The sequence below is a fragment of the Pterocles gutturalis genome, unplaced genomic scaffold (assembly GCF_000699245.1).
Source record: "Pterocles gutturalis isolate BGI_N339 unplaced genomic scaffold, ASM69924v1 scaffold339, whole genome shotgun sequence".
Taxonomy (NCBI): Eukaryota; Metazoa; Chordata; class Aves; order Pterocliformes; family Pteroclidae; genus Pterocles; species Pterocles gutturalis.
The window spans coordinates 10,617-31,148 of NW_010130264.1; the positions used below are offsets into that span (position 1 = coordinate 10,617).

General features: G+C 41.3%; 1 protein-coding gene across 1 annotated transcript in view; it reads right to left on the reverse strand.

Moving 5' to 3' along the window:
* Positions 1-20,532, reverse strand: part of TTC17 (tetratricopeptide repeat domain 17) — a 45,260-nt gene that overhangs the window by 1,181 nt on the left and 23,547 nt on the right. The window contains exons 16-23 of the mRNA XM_010080147.1: positions 11,055-11,225; positions 10,142-10,392; positions 9,331-9,496; positions 7,108-7,228; positions 6,611-6,770; positions 6,044-6,127; positions 4,263-4,382; positions 2,125-2,268 (exon numbers count right to left, since the gene is read on the reverse strand). Of these exons, the coding sequence (XP_010078449.1) occupies positions 2,125-2,268; positions 4,263-4,382; positions 6,044-6,127; positions 6,611-6,770; positions 7,108-7,228; positions 9,331-9,496; positions 10,142-10,392; positions 11,055-11,225 (1,217 nt within the window). The remainder of the gene's footprint in view (positions 1-2,124; positions 2,269-4,262; positions 4,383-6,043; positions 6,128-6,610; positions 6,771-7,107; positions 7,229-9,330; positions 9,497-10,141; positions 10,393-11,054; positions 11,226-20,532) is intronic.

The window sequence follows — 20,532 nt, forward strand, 5'->3', positions numbered from 1 at the left end:
ACATCTATTTTTATATCGCTGAAATCTAATTACCTATGCCATCCTGCTTTTTTGTTAGCTAGGAAAGCACGCTAACATCCAACGGTGTGTTAGAAGAAAAACGAGAGGGGACAAGTCCAAAACATTCTGTGTTTTTCAGTCACTTTCAACAGCATTTTTGCTTTCTTTTCTCAGTAACTTTATGTGTACAGTAGAGACAATATTAATTTCTAGCCACATTATAAACTCTAACTAGATTAATGTGAGCTGTAATGTCTTGATTTTTTTTTTAAAAAGTGTATTTTAATATAGTTTCAACAGGAATTACATAAAAAATCCCACATCAGTTTGTGGGACCACTGACAAAGAGCAATGAAAACAAGCAGCAGATTTTTCTGTTTTTTTTAGATGTAACTATTTACATTGCCTGTGATCTGTTATTATTTTGATGTTCCTTTACATTCCCACATCAGCAGTTTCTATAGCATCCATCCAAAGTTCTCAGTCCTTAACACGGCCAACCGCTTCCCCTTTTGTAAGGCAATGTCCCGAAAAGTTTGTCAACTCAAGGAACCTTGGCATCTCTAATGCTATGCTATTAATTCCCATGAGATCATCTACAGCCTGTTGGCCAGAGTCAGCTCTCAAATACAGGAGGTTAAGTATGCCATAGATATGTTAGTACAATTTGATGCAGAAGACAAATTTTGTTGTGTTGCTACAGTCATTTCTTATAATGAATACGGGGCTTCATTGCAAAATCTCTCCGATCCAGGGAGAGGGACATTATCCTTAGGCGCTGTGCTAACTTTAAAAAGACGTTGGCAACTCAAGCATCAAACTTCTACTTCATTTCTTTCAAACAACTGTCAGAAGGAATACCTTAACAGAACAAAGTCATGCCTTTCTTCAATTTCCACAGTGTGTTTGACAGCACCGTGCATTTCAACTCTTCTCAACCCCGACAGCCACAATCCACGGTTACCTGCTCACCCTGCCCCATGACCTCTGCGGTCCTCTCAACCACAGGAGCAAAACATTAAGAAGAAATCTATGACAAGTGATGAAAACTGGCAGGGATACATCGTAACGTATGTAATTGAAAATACTTTTGACACAAACCTATGTATAAAGTACGTGTCTCAGTTTAACGATGCCTCTTTCACCTTTCAAATATCCTGGCCCTGTTAAAGATCAGGATGAAACGTACAAGAACCAAGGCAGCATTAGTAAGATCAAAGGAATGAACATTGTGTGTTCAGAGTAACCACTGAAAGCTAAATTGCAGGTTAGAATATATAGACGGTATGAAGAAATTTGTGTTCAATCTGTAAATTATTTTGGGGGCGGATAATCCAGATATTTAAATTAAACTCCCCTTGTGTTTGTTTGCCACAACCGTGAACCAGGTTTTAGTTATTATGCTAAGCTCAGCTCTTCAGGACAGAGACCCAAATTATCATTAACCATAGAATCCTAGAATCATGAAGGTTGGAAAAGACCTCAAGGATCACCAAGTCCAACCATCAACCCAACACCACCCAACCCACTAACCCATGTCCCGAAGCACCACATCTACACGTTTCTTGAACCCCTCCAGGGATGGTGACTCCACCAATGCCTCATCACTCTTTCAGTGAAGACATTTTTTCTAATATCCATCCTAAACCTCCCCTGGCGCAACTTGAGGCCGTTTCCTCTTGTCCTGTCACTTGTTACTTGAGAGCAGAGCCCAGCACCCACCTCACTGCACCCTCCTTTCAGGCAGTTGTAGAGAGTGATGAGGTCTCCTCTCAGCCTCCTCTTCTCCAGACTAAACAACCCCAGTTCCCTCAGCTGCTCCTCGTCAGACCTGTGCTATCCTGTGTTTAGATAGTCAGCCAACTGTTTGTTACTGCCTTGACAAAGCTTTGCAGACGCCATTCTGAAGCCAGCTTATAAGTAGTCCTTCAAGTACTAAATGAGTAATAAGAGTAAAATGAGCAACAAGAGTTTTGGCATTCAAAAAAATATTATTTCTTGTGGATCCTACCCCAATTTCTTGAATGCTGCTCCTTCAAAATGATTTGTGAGACTAAGAGTTTTTTTAATATATCTATATATACTGTACCAAAGACAGACACAACAGGGTGACGGCACACTCACCATTGCTACGTAGACATTTGCCAGTGTGAAATGATTAACCACAAAGTGTGGCGCTATTTCCACTGCCATGGTAGCCACGATGATGGCATCGTTCCAGAGTTTTGCATTGTGGAAGATGTTTGCTAGGCTTATTAGTGGTACATCCTGGAAGAAAGGAGCAAGCAATAAACAGTGAGGTTCTTTCCATTGAAACTGGCTCAGGATCAGCAAGACAAACAGAAGACTCCAGCACCTGGCTACTCTCACTTGGTTATGACCCACTTCACTATTTAGTGACTTTGAAAGTGATAAGCCAGACCTATTTTGCTATGAAAGGGCACTTGGACCCAGGTTATAAACAAAGAGACCTCACCTACACACATCTGCTCACAACAGTGACAAACATTACTGCTGCACAGACAACTCAAAAATTGTTGTGTCCTGGTATGCACATTTATTTTTAGATGCTCTTACACTAGTTGTCTCCTCGAAGAAATTCTCAGAGACAAGAGAAGCTGTTTTGTTTGACCACCCTCCTTCAGCTTTTGCATAAAAATTAGGAAGTGACTATGAACGAAAGGGGACAGCAGGGAAGTGAAAAAAGGGTCTAAACCACTAGTGCAACTGAGGCACTGTTTTTTATCATGCCTCCACCACAGAATTCCACTATGATGCTGGATAACAGCTATAAATAACATTTTCTCGGCTAGTCATTGATTTTTTATTTCCTGGATTTCCTGACTCTGACCTACTCTGACTGACAGAACTATTGAGCCATAACAGACGATCCGGGAGCTGGGCTTGACACTTTCCAAGGACAAAATACTGCTTAGAATCAAGTCTCAGGTGCCCTCAACAGGACAACAAAAAATTCTGGATTTATTTGATCCCTGCCGCCTCAGCCTCCACAAGGCAAGGCGTACCTTTGGTGGATAAGTCATTCATATTGGCAAAGCAGATGTTATAGAAATCAGAGTCACAAAAGAAACCCAGAGAAAAATTATTACCCTTTATTTACAGGAGAAAAGGCAAGAGAAAGTAGCCAGAGTGCACAAATCCAAAGAGGAGGATAAAACAAAATACTCAACAGCTGTTAACTCAGTGCTAACTCTCTCTGAGTCCAAGTTGAAGCTCTACCTTTACAAACAAGACCCAGTTTTCTCTGGAGGAAGCTTCAGTACGGAAGACAAAACCAAGGCTCAAGTTCGGAGAGTCAGTGAGTCCCAAGCAACACTATAATACATTTCTAGAAAACAGCACTACTACACCATCACCTTTCCCAACTGAAGTTTCCAATCCATCCCTTACAAGTCATACAGCTGTTCCTGTCTTTCTGAGGAACCATTCCCAGTTACACAGAAAGACGAGAAAATAAGCAAGAGCTTGTTGTGTTAGGTCTTGGTTCCAACCTTGCTTTAAAAGGACAACTGCAAAACAGACAGAACTATAGGAGACATAGATACACAGGATGTGCTCTAGGGATGTGCCTTTCTTTGTTGAGGCATTTCATAGAATCACAGGAGGGTTTGGGTTGGAAGGGACCTTAGAGATCATTGAGTCCCATCCCCTGCGATGGGTAGGGACACCTCCCACTAGCCCAGGTTGCTCAAAGCCTCATCCAGCCTGGCCTTGAACCCCTCCAGGGATGGGGCATCCACAGCTTCTCTGGGCAACCTGGGCCACTGCCTCACCCCCCGCACAGGAAAACATTTCTTCCTTTTATCTAGTCTAAATCTGCCCTCTTCCAGTTTAAATCCATTACTGCTGGTCCTGTCGCTACATGCCCTTGTAAAAAGTCCCTCCCCATCCCTCCTGTAGCCCCCTTTCAGCACTGGAAGGTGCTGGAAGGGAGCCTTCTCTTCTCCAGCCTGAAAACCCCCAACTCTCTCAGCCTGTCCTCATAGGGGAGGTGCTCCAGCCTCTGACCATCTTCACGGCCCTCCAACAAAGAAGTTGTCTTCTTTTATTAATATTATTTTTTAAAAAGAGACAGTCTGCACAGGTGGTGATAGTCTTGAGGTTTCACCACAGCTACCTGATATCTAGGACATTACAGACACCTGATACACACAGCATTGGCCTTAACAATCATCCGTGAAAGCTCTGTTGCGACAAGCAAAACATCATTTCACCTGAGTAGCGAGCACATGCGTACGTACCTTCATGTGATGGGGTGCGTAGTGCAAGGCTTGCCGTAAGCAATCAATTGCCTTCTTTCCTTGGCCTTTCACCCTCCAGTAAAGAGCTGCCATGCTAGAGAGGACCCACGAAGTCTGATTCTGGCATAAGAAGACACAAAACCCAGTCATGTAAACACCTGTAGTGAGCAGTTTTCCTGTCTTTCACTCTTCTAATTTATTTGATATACTGAGGTAGAAGGTATTACATGTAAAAATCACATTAAACTATTCCAAAGCAGCAAAAAGTTTCTTATCTAACAACATATATGCAATAGCCAGGTAAACGAGATTGCCAAACGAAACACCAATTCCAAACGCAAGATCATTTTCTTAAGACAGGAATAGCAGCTTTAAACAACAAAGTTCCAGCAGCCACATCAGCTTCTAATCAGCTGCCTGATGCTAAGCATCTAGACACGTGTACACACCACCTAACATAAAGCAAAAAAATTAGCTACGTAAGATGACTGGACCCTACGGCTCTCTGTAGTCACTGGAAAGAGAAAGGATGCTCTCAGATGCAGCTCACAGGAGAACTCTGACAAGCCCAGCTGGTTAAGTTTCGTGCCTCTAGCTGGCTGACTCCCACATCACAGGTTAGAAAAGAAAATACTATGTGCTTGAATTCTGTGGACTCAGATACAGTATATGAATGTTTATGCTCACATATGCAATTAGATAAGCAGCCACCTTGATTTGTTTGATTAGCTCTTGTGAATACTGAATGAGACTGGTAGAACAACTGCATTTTATTTCCAACACCGTCAGCCTTACTGACAATTCTGGTCTAAGGACTAAATTTTCAGCTTATTTGGATAAAGCTTCCTGTCTGCAGGGGGAACGGTAGCACGTAAGAGAAAAAATTAGTATGCATCTAAAGTGAAAAGAAAATAAGTCTTGTAACATGAGCGTAAGAGTAACATCTCTACTTTCTGCGAACGACAAAGCTATATGGGCTTTGGTTTCAAAGCATAGTGATGCTTTTGGTAGAATAGGCTAGGGGTGCCAAACTGTTTTGGCTGAGCCTTCTTTTCTACAGTAGTTTGGGATATCCTCCCCCCTAGCTGAAAATACATAACAACAATCTCTGCATCCTGACCTACCCTGCAGATTCTGGGAAAATTACATCCCTATTCGTCTCCTCCCAAGGACCTTAGTTGAGGTCCTTCGCAGCCTCAACGTAGCCAGGAAGCTTGGCTTTCTCTGGGAAGAACAGCGAGTGTAGCCTTGCACATGGCGTCATCCCTCTGCCTGAATGCATCTGACATCTCCAGCTCAACACTGCATACGGCAAAAGAAAGTAGGTAGAGAAGAGAGGAAGCCCCTGCCTGTCAGCTGTCTGACCGCTGCATGCTGGGAGCACGAGTGGAGAGTTGAGCCATGGCTTGACTCAACTTTCCGTATGCTCCAAGTCAATGTAGCACAAAAACAAAGGGAAGGGCTGAGAACTGTTGAAACAGTTTAATATATATACCAACAACAGCAACCTGCTCACTACAGGGCTGGAAACATTGGGAAATTTGACAAGATTAGGTTTTAGTAGAGAAATATGCAAGACACTTGACAGGCTAAGCACAGGATACAGCTCAACAAAATACCTGTGAAGGCAGTACAGGTGCTGAATAAACACCAATTCCCTACTCCACGTACTAATACCCTCCTAGACTGGGATGTCAGACAAACGGTCCGAGACTGGTTTGACCACGACATCAGTCATGAGTGGTAAGCTCAGACTTCTCATTTTACTCATTTACACATACCTTTTCCAAAGCTTTGGCTATTCGAGTACCAACTTGCTCTAACGACTGTGGGGAGTACTGATCTTTGCCAAGATTCTGTAACACCTGTGGAACAGGAAGAAAAGTGCTTAGATGCTGGAACCTGATCAGAGATGTCCCTCACTTGTACGCTGCCTTTTTCCCCAGCCTTTTACAAATGCTGTAACCTGTTCCAATCTCAACATCACCATCTATTTTAAGTTAATACTATCTGTATCATCACACAGCGTTATAACTCCACAGCAATGAGTACTAAGAATGCTAGAAGTTTATGCATGCTGAGCTGGACTTTCCTTTCACTAATTCATCCATAAAGCACCACAAATACAAAGGCACTAACAGTGTTTTGGGATTTCCCTCAGGCCAGACTGTAGATGGGTAAGAAAATATTTTGGTAAAATATCGCTTTCAGCTTGCACTGTTCTTACAGTTTTATCCCGGCATTCACCCACTGAAGGTCACTTCTGGGGACAGGGCACTGGCCCAAATGCACCTTGAATCGGCCATGACACGGCCACTTTTGTGTGACAGCCTTCAACTCTGGCATACCTCTTTCAGTTGACTTTCTCCAGTGTAATGCAAGCTGGCCCGACTAGAGACACCTTGCAGGTGGTCCAAAGTATGCATACTGGCTGGTAGATTTGGGTTACAAAGGGGCTCCATGGCTGGTTCTTGCAGCTGCGTGGCAAAATCAATGTGTTCTGTAATGCTACAAAGGTCAGAAAACAAGTGGAATCAGTGAGGCGAAGAAAACAGAAGAGTCATTACAAAGTTCTCTAGTGAGTGTAAACTGCCCACAACCTGGCAGCACCTCATTTGAGTAGCTCAAGAAGCAAGAGAAACTACATCTTTCACCTGCACTCGCGCCTTTCTTTGCAAGTCTACAGATCAAATACCACACTATGTTTTCAGACTTCTTTGAAATCCTGGTAGTTCCTTCTTACTTTAAAGAACACCAAAATCTCCAATTTATGCACATTGAAGGCCACGTAAGTGTCTTGCTTTGTGCAAGTAACTTATTTAAGGTTCATGTACCAGATACTTACTCAATGTTTTTAGCAGAAACAGCCAGCCACGTGCTGGCTACAGTTGTAAGCTCTACCCTACGAAGTTTCAGGCATTCATCAGGACTTGGCCAGCCAAGGCTACGATAGTCACGCCTTTTTCCTTGAGAAAGGAAGAAAAAAAAAAAATAGAAGAAACTGTCTGGAGGCAGAAAGACATTCTACTTCAGTACAGTGACTTACAAAATTCTTTATACAAGTGGATACAATCCCTGTGTTATGAAACTCATGGTGCTGCAGACAGACTTCTTTAAGAACATTCCCAGATTTAAGAACATTCCTGAACCCTAAATGGACTGAATGGAACTTGTGGGATCCAAAGACAGAACTGGTGGAGTTTTAAAACCTGTTTCATGACACTTTTTCTATACACCACTCTTGTTTACAGGTAATGTCTCTACTTAAATGTCCTTACAGAAAGTTCGTAAGTGACTCATCATGTATGTTCTACAGCTACAGTAAAAACTAATAAAAGCTGATTGCTCCATCTTCTGACAATCCCAGGTGAAAAATATTGCCATTTCTTTTTCAGTGAATATTGTTTAAGACAGACAGTGGCTTTTACTGCATTCATCTCTGAAACTATTAAGCAATTACACTTCAGCCCTCCCATTTTGCAGAGCAGTTAACTGAGGAAGGGAAAGGTTCAGAAACTTGCTTTATGTTAACAAACAGATCACTGGGAGATCTGGTGGAACCTGTTCCAAGTCCTAGGAATCCAGCTTGTGTTACGCGTTAGGAAACATTTTCCTCTTGTATCAGAAACATCTCAACTGTTTGGAACACAAGAAAAATTCATTGTAGCCACAAATTTGCACAGTGGGAAGCAGAGTTTAACAATGTGCCAGTCTATCATACCAGCTATGTAGACAGCATTTCAGTATTTATTTCTAGGTACCTTAAATTTTGCTCATTTGGATGCAAATCCTATTTCCCATCCAAGGGACAGTAAAACACTTCACCATAATTTTTCAAAATAACAATGAAGTCTGTAACACCATGTGTTTTGTAAAGTTTTCTGATCAAAGGAAAATTAACTTAAGATAACTGCGTTACAATTGAGGGACACTATGTAATAAAGCCACAAATGTAGCTCAGGGGAGAGAAGATACACCGAGGAAAGGACAGGTGTGTGCTCACAAATGATAGCCTGTTTTCATGTAATGCCTCCTCCCTGTTAAAATATTTAATTCAATAACTTACATTTGTCAGTTGCTAAAAAAACAGAGCTTGTTAAAGATTTAACGTAAAAACCTTCAAAAGGTGAAATCACTTTCCAGGTCATCAAATCGTAAAGGACTAAAACGTACTGGAGAACACATCTTTGCTGACAGATCAGCCCAATGACATTAAGATTTTAGCTCCACTGAAATCAAGGTAAGACAAAAAGTATGAGGGCCAGTTACTCTGGTTCTCTTCTTTGGCATCATTAGGTTCCAGCAGGTCTAAATTTCACCCCAAGGCAAGCGGGTGCTGATGATTTTTGTCCACCTGAATGCACCAGTGGAGCTAGCTTGCACCATGTTATCAGACCACTCTCCAACTCCTGTTACTCAACTAGCAAAAGCTCCAGCTCTCTCTCCAAACCGCCTCATCCGTGTTGGCGCAAAACTCTGCTCTTCTGTAGCTCCAGTCTGCTGGAAGGCAGTCTCTAAGTTTTCTCTTATAATATCACCAAACCAACTGCAGCACAATTGCTGTATTTATTTGCTTTATTTATTTATTAGACCAAGATTTCTGCTTTTTGTTTTTCAGTTGTATGTCTTCTGTTTAGTCAGTGACCAGCTCAAACTCTCATCCTGCATTTGCCCTCAAAGGGATGTCTCCCGTTCAACAAACTAACTTCCCTGCCCATTCAGTTTAAAAGAAAAAGATAATCAAAACCCCCTCTCTTTTACTACCTCTTGTCACAATATCTACCTCTTTCATTCTCTGCTCTTACCACCTCCTCCCCAGACGTTCTGGGAGTTAACTAGAAGGTTTTCATTCAGCAGATAAAGCTATGCTGCGCTTCATGAAGAAGGTGCAGATGGAAGAGATTTCTATTTTCAACACGTACTGACCCAGAAGACATAATTCACTATGTAGTCTTTGTGGTGCATATTTACAGTAATAAACCAGTGTCATATAAACACTGCAAAGGAAATAAACCATAGTAATACAAAAGCTTCCAATGACTTGCTTTCTCCAGAAGCAGCAGGTTACCTATTGGTCCAGGAGAAGGTATCTTTGGTCCACTGATCTCCAGGGCAGTTTGGTAAAAGTTTTCATTTTCTCCATTAGTCCCTTCTTCCCCATTTCTCCCAACTGGCTCCTGGAGATCCAAGCTTTCAGCTTTTGGTTTCTTTAAACGTTTGACCTGAAAAGTTATCTACCGAAAAAACAGTATGAGTGAGGTTAACAGTAAAAAACACCACCAATGTTATCAGCTGCAATGCACTACTTGTTTTAGCCCAAAGATACAATTTCAAAGATTTTACAGATGACATTTTTCTTTCTCCCCCTCCCTCTCCGTCTCAACCCATTCTCCAAGCCTGCTCACCTTCATTGCATCACACCATGCAAACAAAATACACGATGTCAATCTCCAACACAGAAGAAAACCAATTTAATGCTGGAGAACTGAAAGGCATTTTTCTTTCTATATTTTGTTTGTAACAAGACGACAGATATATTTTTTTTTTCACGCTAACCAGAACTTTTGGTTAGAAACTTTTCTCTTTTTTAACTGTGACCAAGAAGTTTGAAGGTACCCAGCATCATTCAACACCTAAGCTCTTGCTGCTGATAATCGAGACTTATGTCAGTTTTAGTGATGTGGAGGCCCTTCCTTTAAAAGATGGATTGAAACGATTTGTTCATTCACACGAGCCATGAACCACCCCTTTTAGGCCCATAGGGGAAGTTTCTCTCTAGAATATGTATTTCAGTGTTAAACCCCCTGAACTGTCCTCATCTTTCCCTCCTCCACAACACCAAGCTGGTACAAGACTTAAGTAAACTTATCCAAACTTACCCATTCAGCTTCATCATCATCACCGCAGTCCCCAAAACAGGAGCTAGCCAGTCCATCCTGAGATCCCTTTTTTAGGACGCGGATTCCCTGCAAGTCCATCCGACGACCTTTTACCTCCAGTGCTCCTTCAAAAGCTTCCTGAGGCCAAGAGTTTTCAAACTCATCCACCAAAGCCAGCATCTCTTCAGACATCTGATCATCTTCTAAACCCTCCATTCCTTCTGAACCATTGCTTTCTGCAGTGACGGTGTCTAAGAGAGAATACCATAAAAACTTCAAAAATTCTTTTCCTGCTGTTTCCACAAATTGGATAAAAAGGATCTTTTTATCCACTTGCCCAAACCAAATATCACTGCCTACTCACTAGGCGCTGCAAGCGGAGAGGGAGACTGGAAAATGCAGATTTCCCCACTGCAAATAACCATCAAACACTGCTGCAAAAATCAACACCTCTAGTCGACTTTCACCTCACCTTTCATAAGTTTCTTTCCAAACCAGAATTCTGCCTGTTTGAGGGAGTAAACAGGTGGCATCTTTTCTCTACAAACATGCATTAAACACGGAGTAAAGCTCTCTGTACCTTAACCATAGACACTGCTTTTCTTCCCTCCTGTCTCGTACAGCTGATACACAATTCACTGAGGTACAACCAACAAGTGTTTGTAGACTCTTGCAAGAAACTATAACCTTCAGCTTAGAAAATGTCTAGACCTTGATCTTGTTTATTTTATTGAATGCATTTTGATGGCGTGCTTGGAGAAGAAGAGTGAAAAGAAATAGGCTTTAAGGGTTGCCTGTCACTCCATAGACAGAGGGGGAGAAAACATAACTTCTTGGAGGAAGGAAGACAGCTCTTAGGAGGAATCTAAGAACCGGTTCATTTGCTAGCACTGATTTTGCAAGGTTGACTTACTTTCCAATCTCAAGAAGGAGGGATCCCTTGTTGAACTCTGAGTAAGGACTTCTGGATCTTCTGTACCTCCCCCAGCGTGTCCTGCTGCCACTGCCGTAACTGGCTCATGGTGGTCATCAAAGTACTTCTCCTTGTCGTCAGTGCTATCCGTATTTTTCTCATGACAGTGGCCTGAAAGAGAGAAATTTACTGCTATACCGCGTAAGACTGCTCTCCTCCTGGATACAAGTGCAGAAGCTGTACTGTGGAAGCTACAGTCTTCTAGTTTTCCACATATGGATTAACAGAATAATTCTACAAGGTATCGAAGACTTAATTCAGGGATTAAAAATTTGATCTGCCTCTTGCCAATGCACATCACCTAAAACAGTTAAGGGATACAATGTTATTTGGTATACACTGTGAACTACTAACGAAAAAAAAAATTGTTTATCTTTGGAGGGAAGGTTGCACAGTATGAAGGAAATGCCTGTGTGCTGGCAGCCACTGCAATGAGCGTTCCCAACATGTATTTTCAGCGACACCGCATCATACGTGGAGGTTGCCTGCCATACGAACTTCACCTAGACACCATAACGCTCACTGTGCTTACAGGCAAGAGAAAAAGGGCCGAGGCAGACGGATATAGGATTGCCAGGCTCTGACCTTCTGTGCCAGTTAAAAGACAGCTCAGAGGGAGGACCAGCTCATTAAACAGCCAAAAGCTAGGAGTATTAATCTGTGCTGAAAATGAGACGTTTATTCAGCTGAAAATTTAACATCTGTAATTCTGTGGGCAGGTTACAGGCTCACATTCCACCAAATGCAAAGATCTAGGAATAACATCGGAAAAATCCAAATGGAGAGCCAGTAATGAGCAGATTAAAAAAAGTGCAAACTTGCAACACTGTCTGTTGGGCATCCATGGTTAAGCTTTCAGAGGGTTCAAAGGGTAGCCACTTGCAACTTTGCAGTGATATTTTTTGATCCCAAACACATTTTAACTAAAGACCTCAAATTTTTCTAACAATAATTACTTGCCAGTCTTCCAGGGCAAGAGGCATGTAGACAGCTGTTCCCCTGGTTGATCCCCAGAATCGCCCAGGTAGAGTCAAGGTTCTCCACGTGCACGAGAGACTGGGAGCTGCCCTGAACCCCACTGCACAGCGACGGGGTAGAGACACGGACCAGGACACCTGCCTATTGTCACCCAAGAAGCCTGTCACCACGGAGAAAAATATATTCTGTGTACAAAGCTGCCGCTCTCAAATGCCTCCTTCCTTTATTTCCATCACTTGTGAGTGAAAATAGCACACATATACACACAAATTGAGAAGCACACAGCCAATAAAAGAAAGCTTAAATTAAACACAAGATTCTCAAGCATGTTCCCCATTCTGCCCTCATGAATGTGAATTGTATCGGTCTGTGCGTATGTGAAGTATTTATTTTTTTTTTCAACCAGCAGCATAAAATATGAAGAATGTGAACAAAGTAGATCAGCGACTCCTTTCTTCTCCACGCAATGATCCTTACAGAAGGATATTTTTAGGTTTCGCTGTTCCAGCAGGACGAGAGGATGGCTCTAACTCTCCTGCAAGGGTAACCCGTTCCACCACTCCTCAGCAAAGTGGAACAGCTCTTTGCTCTTGTGCTCTCTACTTTTGCATCTGTCAACACTCAGTTGACAACTTGGGAGGGAGAAACAGACCTTTTTTTTTTTTTTTTCTTCATCAATATCAAACAGATGAAACTATATTCATAAGCCCTCTGTGAAAACTATCTCTTGCCCTGCCTTTTCCGCTGTATATAAAAGAAGTCAAACAATGTTCTTTTATTAGTAAATATACAAAACAGGAGCAGAGAACTTCATAAACTCTTCTAACACCTGCCATAGTTACACTCTGCCTTCCCTACTCTATCAGTCATTGACTCTTGCCTTAATCCCCTCTCCACCTCCGTCATGCTGTCAATAAAAAAAAAAAAAAAATCACATCAATACATATTCCCATGTTTAATTAATGAGAAACGTGTGCACAGAACCCTAAAGCTGAAACTCCCCCTTCCACCTGACACCAAACCAGCCTGATTTTGATGCAAGCCAGGCGTTTCTCAGTAACGTGATGACCACAATTCCCTTTGCTGAAGGTCAACTCATCACTAGTACGAAGGAAAAAAAGCAAAGGGGCTGAAAACCAGACAACTGTTTTTAATTGAAATAAAAACACCAAGAAAGAGGAAAAAAAACCTGGAAATAACAAGGAGAAGGAAAAAAATAATGAGGGCACTTAAAATTCTACTTAACACCAAGTCTGCTAATTTACAACCACTGCCAGCTAAAAACAGTCGAGATGAGAGCACTGGCTTTCTTGGGATCTGAGAGCTGCTATATATAGAAACCTGAGTGGCCTCATTTTTTCAAATGGCTGCTTTCCGTTGTCTGACGTCGCAGGAGAAAAAAAAACGCTGTTGAAAAACCAATGGAAGTTCAAGATCTGTGATGAGCGTACCATGAAGGTGGTGGTACTGAAACACTGCAAGTCAGAACTTTACAGCTTGGATCAGCTGGATGCCTGAAGACCAACGGGGAAGACCACCAGGTAACTTCTAAATCAATTCACCTTACTCCATCCTGAAAACTCACTAGACAGGGATCACTTTCTTGCTCGTTTATTTTCTGAGAGCAGCTGTTGCCACTCTTCCTTTGAATTCTCCAGAGCTAAGAAAGCACAGAGGAAAGTGGATCAAAGTGAAAATGTTATAGAGATGACACAAAATAGGCATCTGGGCCTTTAATTTAAGTTACGGAAATAATACAAATAGTCTGATCATGCCAGGTCAATGTAGGAATTGGTAGAAAAAAAAAAAAAAAGAGAATAGTTTCTAAATTATAAAGCAAATCCATTGGATAGAAAAAGCAAATACAAACTCTAAACTGAAGCATGGAGACCTTGCAGATCAAAGGCAGAACACAGTATCAAAGGTCTCTTTCTCGTATTTTTCTAGTTTGTAATTTTTTTGGGGCCAATGTGGATATACTTGTACAGCACTAGCACAACACACAATTTAAATACAGAGAAGATCTGCTAGATCACCCATACCAAATTAATATTAATCACTCTCTTGGTTTTCAGGACCCCTCTTGAACACCCACCAAAGCTGTGGTACCTACTTCAGCTGGTAGGGCGAAAAAAAATCCAAACACAAAGTCTGACTTGAGTTCTTGTTTAGGAATGGGATGATTCCAAACTCTTAAGTTGAAAACCATTTAGTATAAGGAAAGAAACACCCAGAGTGCTAACATCCATAGCAAGGAAGGAGAAATAGTAGGATGGAGAAGCGATACAGCCACTGACATTGCAGACTTGTCCCACCTATAAACAGATAACAAATATTTATTCTAAACCATACTTCATATTGCCACATTTCTTGCAAAAGTCACACTTGGAAACAATTATGAACTTCCCTTATTACACAAACTTTTTGGGACTATGTGAGTTTTGTTTGTTTGTTTAAAGGTGACTCCAGACCCTCAGACTGAAAGGCATTCACCTAAAGAGCAAGGCAAGAAAGGTGAGAAGTATGGAAAAGAGGAAAGAAGAACAAACAATGCTCCCAGTGTACCACATGGAAGTGCTGCACCTTGAGGAAGGTCTTGAAAGTAATCAAACTTTGCCATTAAAGTGTTTTTGTTTTTGTTTCCCAGTAGGAATGATATCACTGAGCTGAATGGAAAGAGGTTTTAACCCCTGCATGAAGATGAATAGTCTCATCTACAGACGTTCCAGGAGCAGCGCGTCCATAAGCAGTCTTTTTACTTTCGCTAGTCACTGCTTACACAGACGCAGCGAGATATGAGTCAAAGGAGGTGGTATTTTACCACTTCACACACGAAAATGTGTGGTAACGTTGCTCTTAGGTCATTGTGAAAACTTTAGGGGTGCTCACTGCTTGGGTAACTAAATTAGACTAAAATACATTCATTATAGAAATTAAACTAAAACCCAGCATATTGTCACCTATCACTTTTATAGAACAAGTCCTGTTCAGTGCTTCATGTCGCAGGCAATATAACTTACCGGAGTTTACACAAATAACCTGGAATTAACAAACTCGCCTACCAGAATCCTTTTGGGATCTCAAGTCATCAAAATTTGGGCCAAACTAGTACCCGAAGAACTGTCTTACTTTCTGCACCACGGTGACTTCACCGCAATATGACATTAGCAAGGCAGGGCAGGGCTACGGGAAGTGCTATTTGAGAGATCATCCTTCACACGACATATAAAATCCAAGCTTTGAGTTTCACGGCAATGTTAACACTGGTAACTAACGCACTGCATACCCAAATTACCTTGATGTTTTAAGGTGAAGATGGTAATTTCCTAAAGATCTTGTGAGCTACTAACAGCCATCATGTTATTCCAATCACATATGAACAGATATCCGATTGCAAAACATTTAAGGGAAAAAAAACCCCACCATGCCAGTTATTTTGAGATGAGTTTTAAAAGCAATAGGATGAGCAGTAACTAGAGAAGAAACCTATCTTTAGCAGCTGCTGCTGCTCCGCTCACCTAAATCATAAATTAACATGGTTCTATTAAGATTTTGCTCTAAAATTAATGCATTCCTTTTCTTACCGCTTTCCTGAAAAAAAATACACATTTACACTTCAAAATGAATCCCATGACTGAGCTTTGAAAGCAGAAACTGCAAATCACTTATGACCGAACAGGACTGTCATCAAAAACGTCACAGAAAGGTCACAAGCCATAACTCTGCTTGACAGAACTGTACTCCAGAAACAACACCAAAGCAAATCCGGTGCTTTCCAGACACACACGATTAAAAAAACCAACAACAAAACAAACCCAAACCTAAAACCAAATAGTTCTCAGCTTATTTTTAGTGAAAAATGACCAAAGTGACAAACAGAGCAGGGAAGTAAAGGGAGAAGAAAAGTAGAAGTTATTAACTACAATGACCTGGCTATGCCACGCTGGCCTGAGAATGTTTGATAGGTCTATTATATTTAACTGAAGAGAAGTGCACAAGTCCTACTACATATGCATGTGCACTACAGGACCCAGGAAAGATACAAAGCAGAGGGACAACCTGCATGTGCAGAAGCATAAAATTGTTCAGTGCCTTGTTGCAGGCTCGAAAAGCCAACCAGCCCACTCAGCCGTCAGTCTTGCTCTCTCTGAACCCAACAATATCACTGCTAGTTTCAACAACGCATCACTACGCTCTGTACCAGTAACACAAATGCACCTCCAGTATCTGTTACAGTTGTAACATACTGGATCAATCACTAAAAAAAAAAAAAAAAAAAATCAAAAAAATCTACTACGCACATATCATCTTAGCTTCTCTTCTGGAATAACGAAGGACAGACTCTAATAAATTTTTCTCTCTGGTCAAGTATTAATATGGGTACTGGCAGAGAATGATGAGTGTAGTTCCCAACATTTAGATGAAGCTTTTGGTAGGTTTTCTCCCCACACAGAAACACTGTTCATTTTTAGCTTTTTCCTTTAATATAAACCCTCCTTTGCAAAACAGGAAGCTAAAAGACAAAAATAAACACCTTCAATGGATAGGACACACTGCTAACTGAAAAATAAAAGCTAAGTAAAGAGAACAAATAATGAAAAGTAATAAGTATTTAAAAAGTTGATTTTCATAAATGCCTACCTCTTCTCTACATTCCTCCCTCAGATGAGCAGTCAGTGGCCGTTCTTCAAAGATGCTGAGGGGCATGCTCGGAATTGAGTAGACAGAAGAGTGCGCTACACAATAAGCTTTGGTTGGATGCATAGCAAACAACAGGATGACGATTTACACGGTCCAAATTTAGACTCAAGCACACCAAATGAAGCATACAAAAGTGAATTCTTTTTTTTATTATTTATTCCAACAACAGGTTTTCAATTAAGAGGATCATATAGTAAAGACAACTGATTCTCACTCATAGGGAAATAGTTTCAAAGTCTGTTTTGTACCCAAAAGATGCCTCTAAATTGGCTTAGCTATAGATTTAAAGATTACCTATTTGTCTCATTACAGCAGTTCTGATTAAACCTTTCAAATGCCAACAATGCACAACCAGATTTCTTGTACATATTAAGAGAGAAAATACCTCATCATTGCATAACAGACCAGTCCCTGACGAACAGACACACAAATTCTCCTTATGAAATGTAAAGAAGCAATAAATAATACATGGGGTGGGGGGGGTAAGAGGAAGACAAACCTAATTAAATTAGAACACAATGCAGTTTAATAAGGGACATGCATCCAAAACATCTTGAAGAATTCAGCAGGCTACTTTATAACCGTGTAGAAACTGTCAATCCTCCCCCCAACCCCTCTTCCACAGTTAAAACCAGGGAGGGGAATATCAAAGAGGTTGACTACCTAAAGTCTTCACTCTTCTCCTTCCTAAACTAGGAGTTGGGTTTTTTTGTGACGTACATCTAGAAACAGTAACTTGGGCTGTGATACCTGGGAATAGGGCCCAACGCATAGAAACATCCAAACATCTAAACCGAAACTCTCCAACCCTGTCAATGGATAAAAGAGCCTAGAAAATGGCTCTTTCAGGGGACGCTGGTCCTAGGAAGGTAGTTAGCAGTCCAGTCTGAATTTCAGCCTGTGCCTCAAGAATAGCTCGATTTTTTTTGTTTTGTTTCGGGGAAAAAGGGAAGAAAGCAAGAGAAACAAGCACATGTAAGTTCTGAAGACAAAGGCTTGCCCTCAGTGACTTCTGCTATGTGCTAGATTTTTTTTAATGTCAGATAAGAAAACAGTTCTTTATTAATTCCTTAACCATAAACACTCACATTAGATCACAGTATAATGTATGCTATGAATATCGAATGACTAATATTTAGTCCCTTGCCCACAACAGTTCTGAAATCTGTTTCTGATTAAGCCATGGAAAGCCCTAGTTTAAGAATCACTGGCATAAGCAACGGCAACAGTGGCCCGCAGTTGTTCTGCTCTTTCTGATCTTTCCTCCCTCATAAGCCACACGCCTCTTCTGCTAAACAAAAATATTTAGTTACATCCTGTTAGATCCTACAGTATCTGTGAATTCAAGTTTAAAAGGGACTTTAAGAGTAACTCACTCATGTGAACTGGCATCATTTAGCTGAACCCTACAACTAATCCCACGATGAGTTACTGTTAGCTTTCCACTTCTCCCAACGTACAGGGCTGACACTATAAAGCCAGGTAATGGCCCGACGTGCGTGTCTTTTGACTACCACTCTGTCTGTAAGGTTTGCACCACATTTTGTAATTTAAACAGTATTCCACAGGGATCTGATTTCACATTTTTTATTTCAAGGAAATATTTTTGATAGGCTGTATTTATGTTTATCTGGGTATCTCTTTACTAGGTTACGCTGCTCAACAAGAGCAGATTAATAGTCAGACTTGATCCATGAGAATATATACATTTATTTGGGATAGATGTCCACACAGTCTTCCTCCTAACTGGATATCAAAGCGGACACCCTGACAGACTGAAATAGCAAAACAATGTGTTAACTGATCAGGTGGGTATGCCCCTTACTAACCCAAGAGAGCTTTTCAGTGCTTAGCAGTTTGGCTGACAGGCCACATTTTACACAATTCCATGAAGAAGCAGAGTTGCTGCTGTAAATGAGATAGACAAAAATCAGTCCTGGTTTTGAGGGAGTGATGAACAAGAATTGGATTAGCCTTTTCTTGAGTCCAGGTAAGGAACTCCTGCAGAAAGTTAACAAGAATACTGACAAACACCCTAGTTTAGAATTCAACAGGAAAACACTCTCCTCACCCTGCCAGAACAGTACAGAGCTATAGAATAGTGCCTGTGGAAAGATTAGGGATTTTTGGAAGAATGTCCCTTCTCCCCAGAGCTGCTGCATTCAAGCAGCATCAATCTCTTCCTCTCGGGAAACTCTGAATTGTCCTAGTTTCAGTCACTAGCAGCCAGAACAGATGATAGATTTAAAGCTCCGAGGACAGCCAGCGCACAACACAAACTCAAATGAACCAGGCAACCAACCTTAGAAGGAAAAAACAAATCAATAAAGTAGACAGATCAGGGGTAGCTAAGTGCCTGGCACTCCATGGCTCAGCATGCAGTGCTCATTTTAATCTGAGCACATGGCATCGCATGCTGCTTTGAGACAATCTCAACATGACTCACTACAGGCTGAGGCTACACATCACCACTTCTACAAGTTCTCAGATTTAAGCCAAGTGAATACAGCCTTCAAGGTCTTGGCAAGTTGTTAATGACACTGAACTATGCATTGTCAGTTCTCCCATACGTGGGGACCACACGTTCTTTCTCTTCCAAACACGCTTTAACCAACTCACTCATTCAAGTCTGTCCAGCCTTACTATGAAGCTGTTTGCGCAACTACGTCTTCCTGGAGATGTAGCTGGGGAATTAGTATTCCTCCTAAAAAGGCTGTTGAACATATGCAGTTGTTGAACCTCTTTTAAAAAGGTCAAGCTCTAGGGAGTACACACTATTAGGGTTCAGTAAGAAATTTTAGCAGCTACGTGTAAGAAACTGCTACTGCCAAAAGCAGCCTCCTAAAAAGAGATGAAGTCAGTAGCAAACAGTCTCAGTTTCTCAACATCCCTGTCACAAAAAAAGCACTAAAAACATTGCAGACCAATGTCAACACGTTTGATAACTGAAAGTATTGAGTTTCAAAAAATGTAGTTGGAAAGAGAACCTTTCCCCTTCTACTCTACCCCTGATGATCTCCTCCTCCTACACGAGCATGTAGTTATGCTGAAGTAACTGAAGGATACAGATAAGGTATCATGAAGAATCATTTGTGCTAGAAAAGCAGATAAAATTGGGAAATGTCATATTAGATTTAGTTCAATACTGTCCTGCTTTTCCTTCACATATTAATAGTTTTGAATCAGTAAACTCTCCTACAATTCTAAATTTCCTTCCCCCATGCTATCCCCACTTCCTGTTACTCCTGCAGCTGAGGCCGTGCCTTTCTTCTCCTCCCTCCTCTGCCAGCCTGTGGCCTTCTGATCCTGGAAAAGACAGAATGGATACAGAGCACTGTAGGCACACTGTTCTGAACAGAGCATGATGCCAAGTGAGACTGACGACCATTGGGAGAAGTTGTTAGCTACACTGTCACGCTGTAAGTAAGTGGAGTAGGTGTGTAAACTGGCAAGACAGACTTTGCACGATGCCAAGAAATCATCTAACGTTAGCATAAAAAGAAGCTGCAGACCACATTCACCCACACCATTAGCATGTTTAACAAATGCAAAATAGAATGACATTTGAGCAAGAGATGTACTTAAGCCAGCATGCTTTGTTTGCTGGTTACAGACACCTCTAAGATGCAAAATTATTTTCCAGCAAGCAGGAAGCAATGTGTCTGAGCAGTGCTGCGTACAAAGCCTTCGGGTACTGATGTAGCTAAAAATGCCACGTTTAACATAGTATCACACTCTT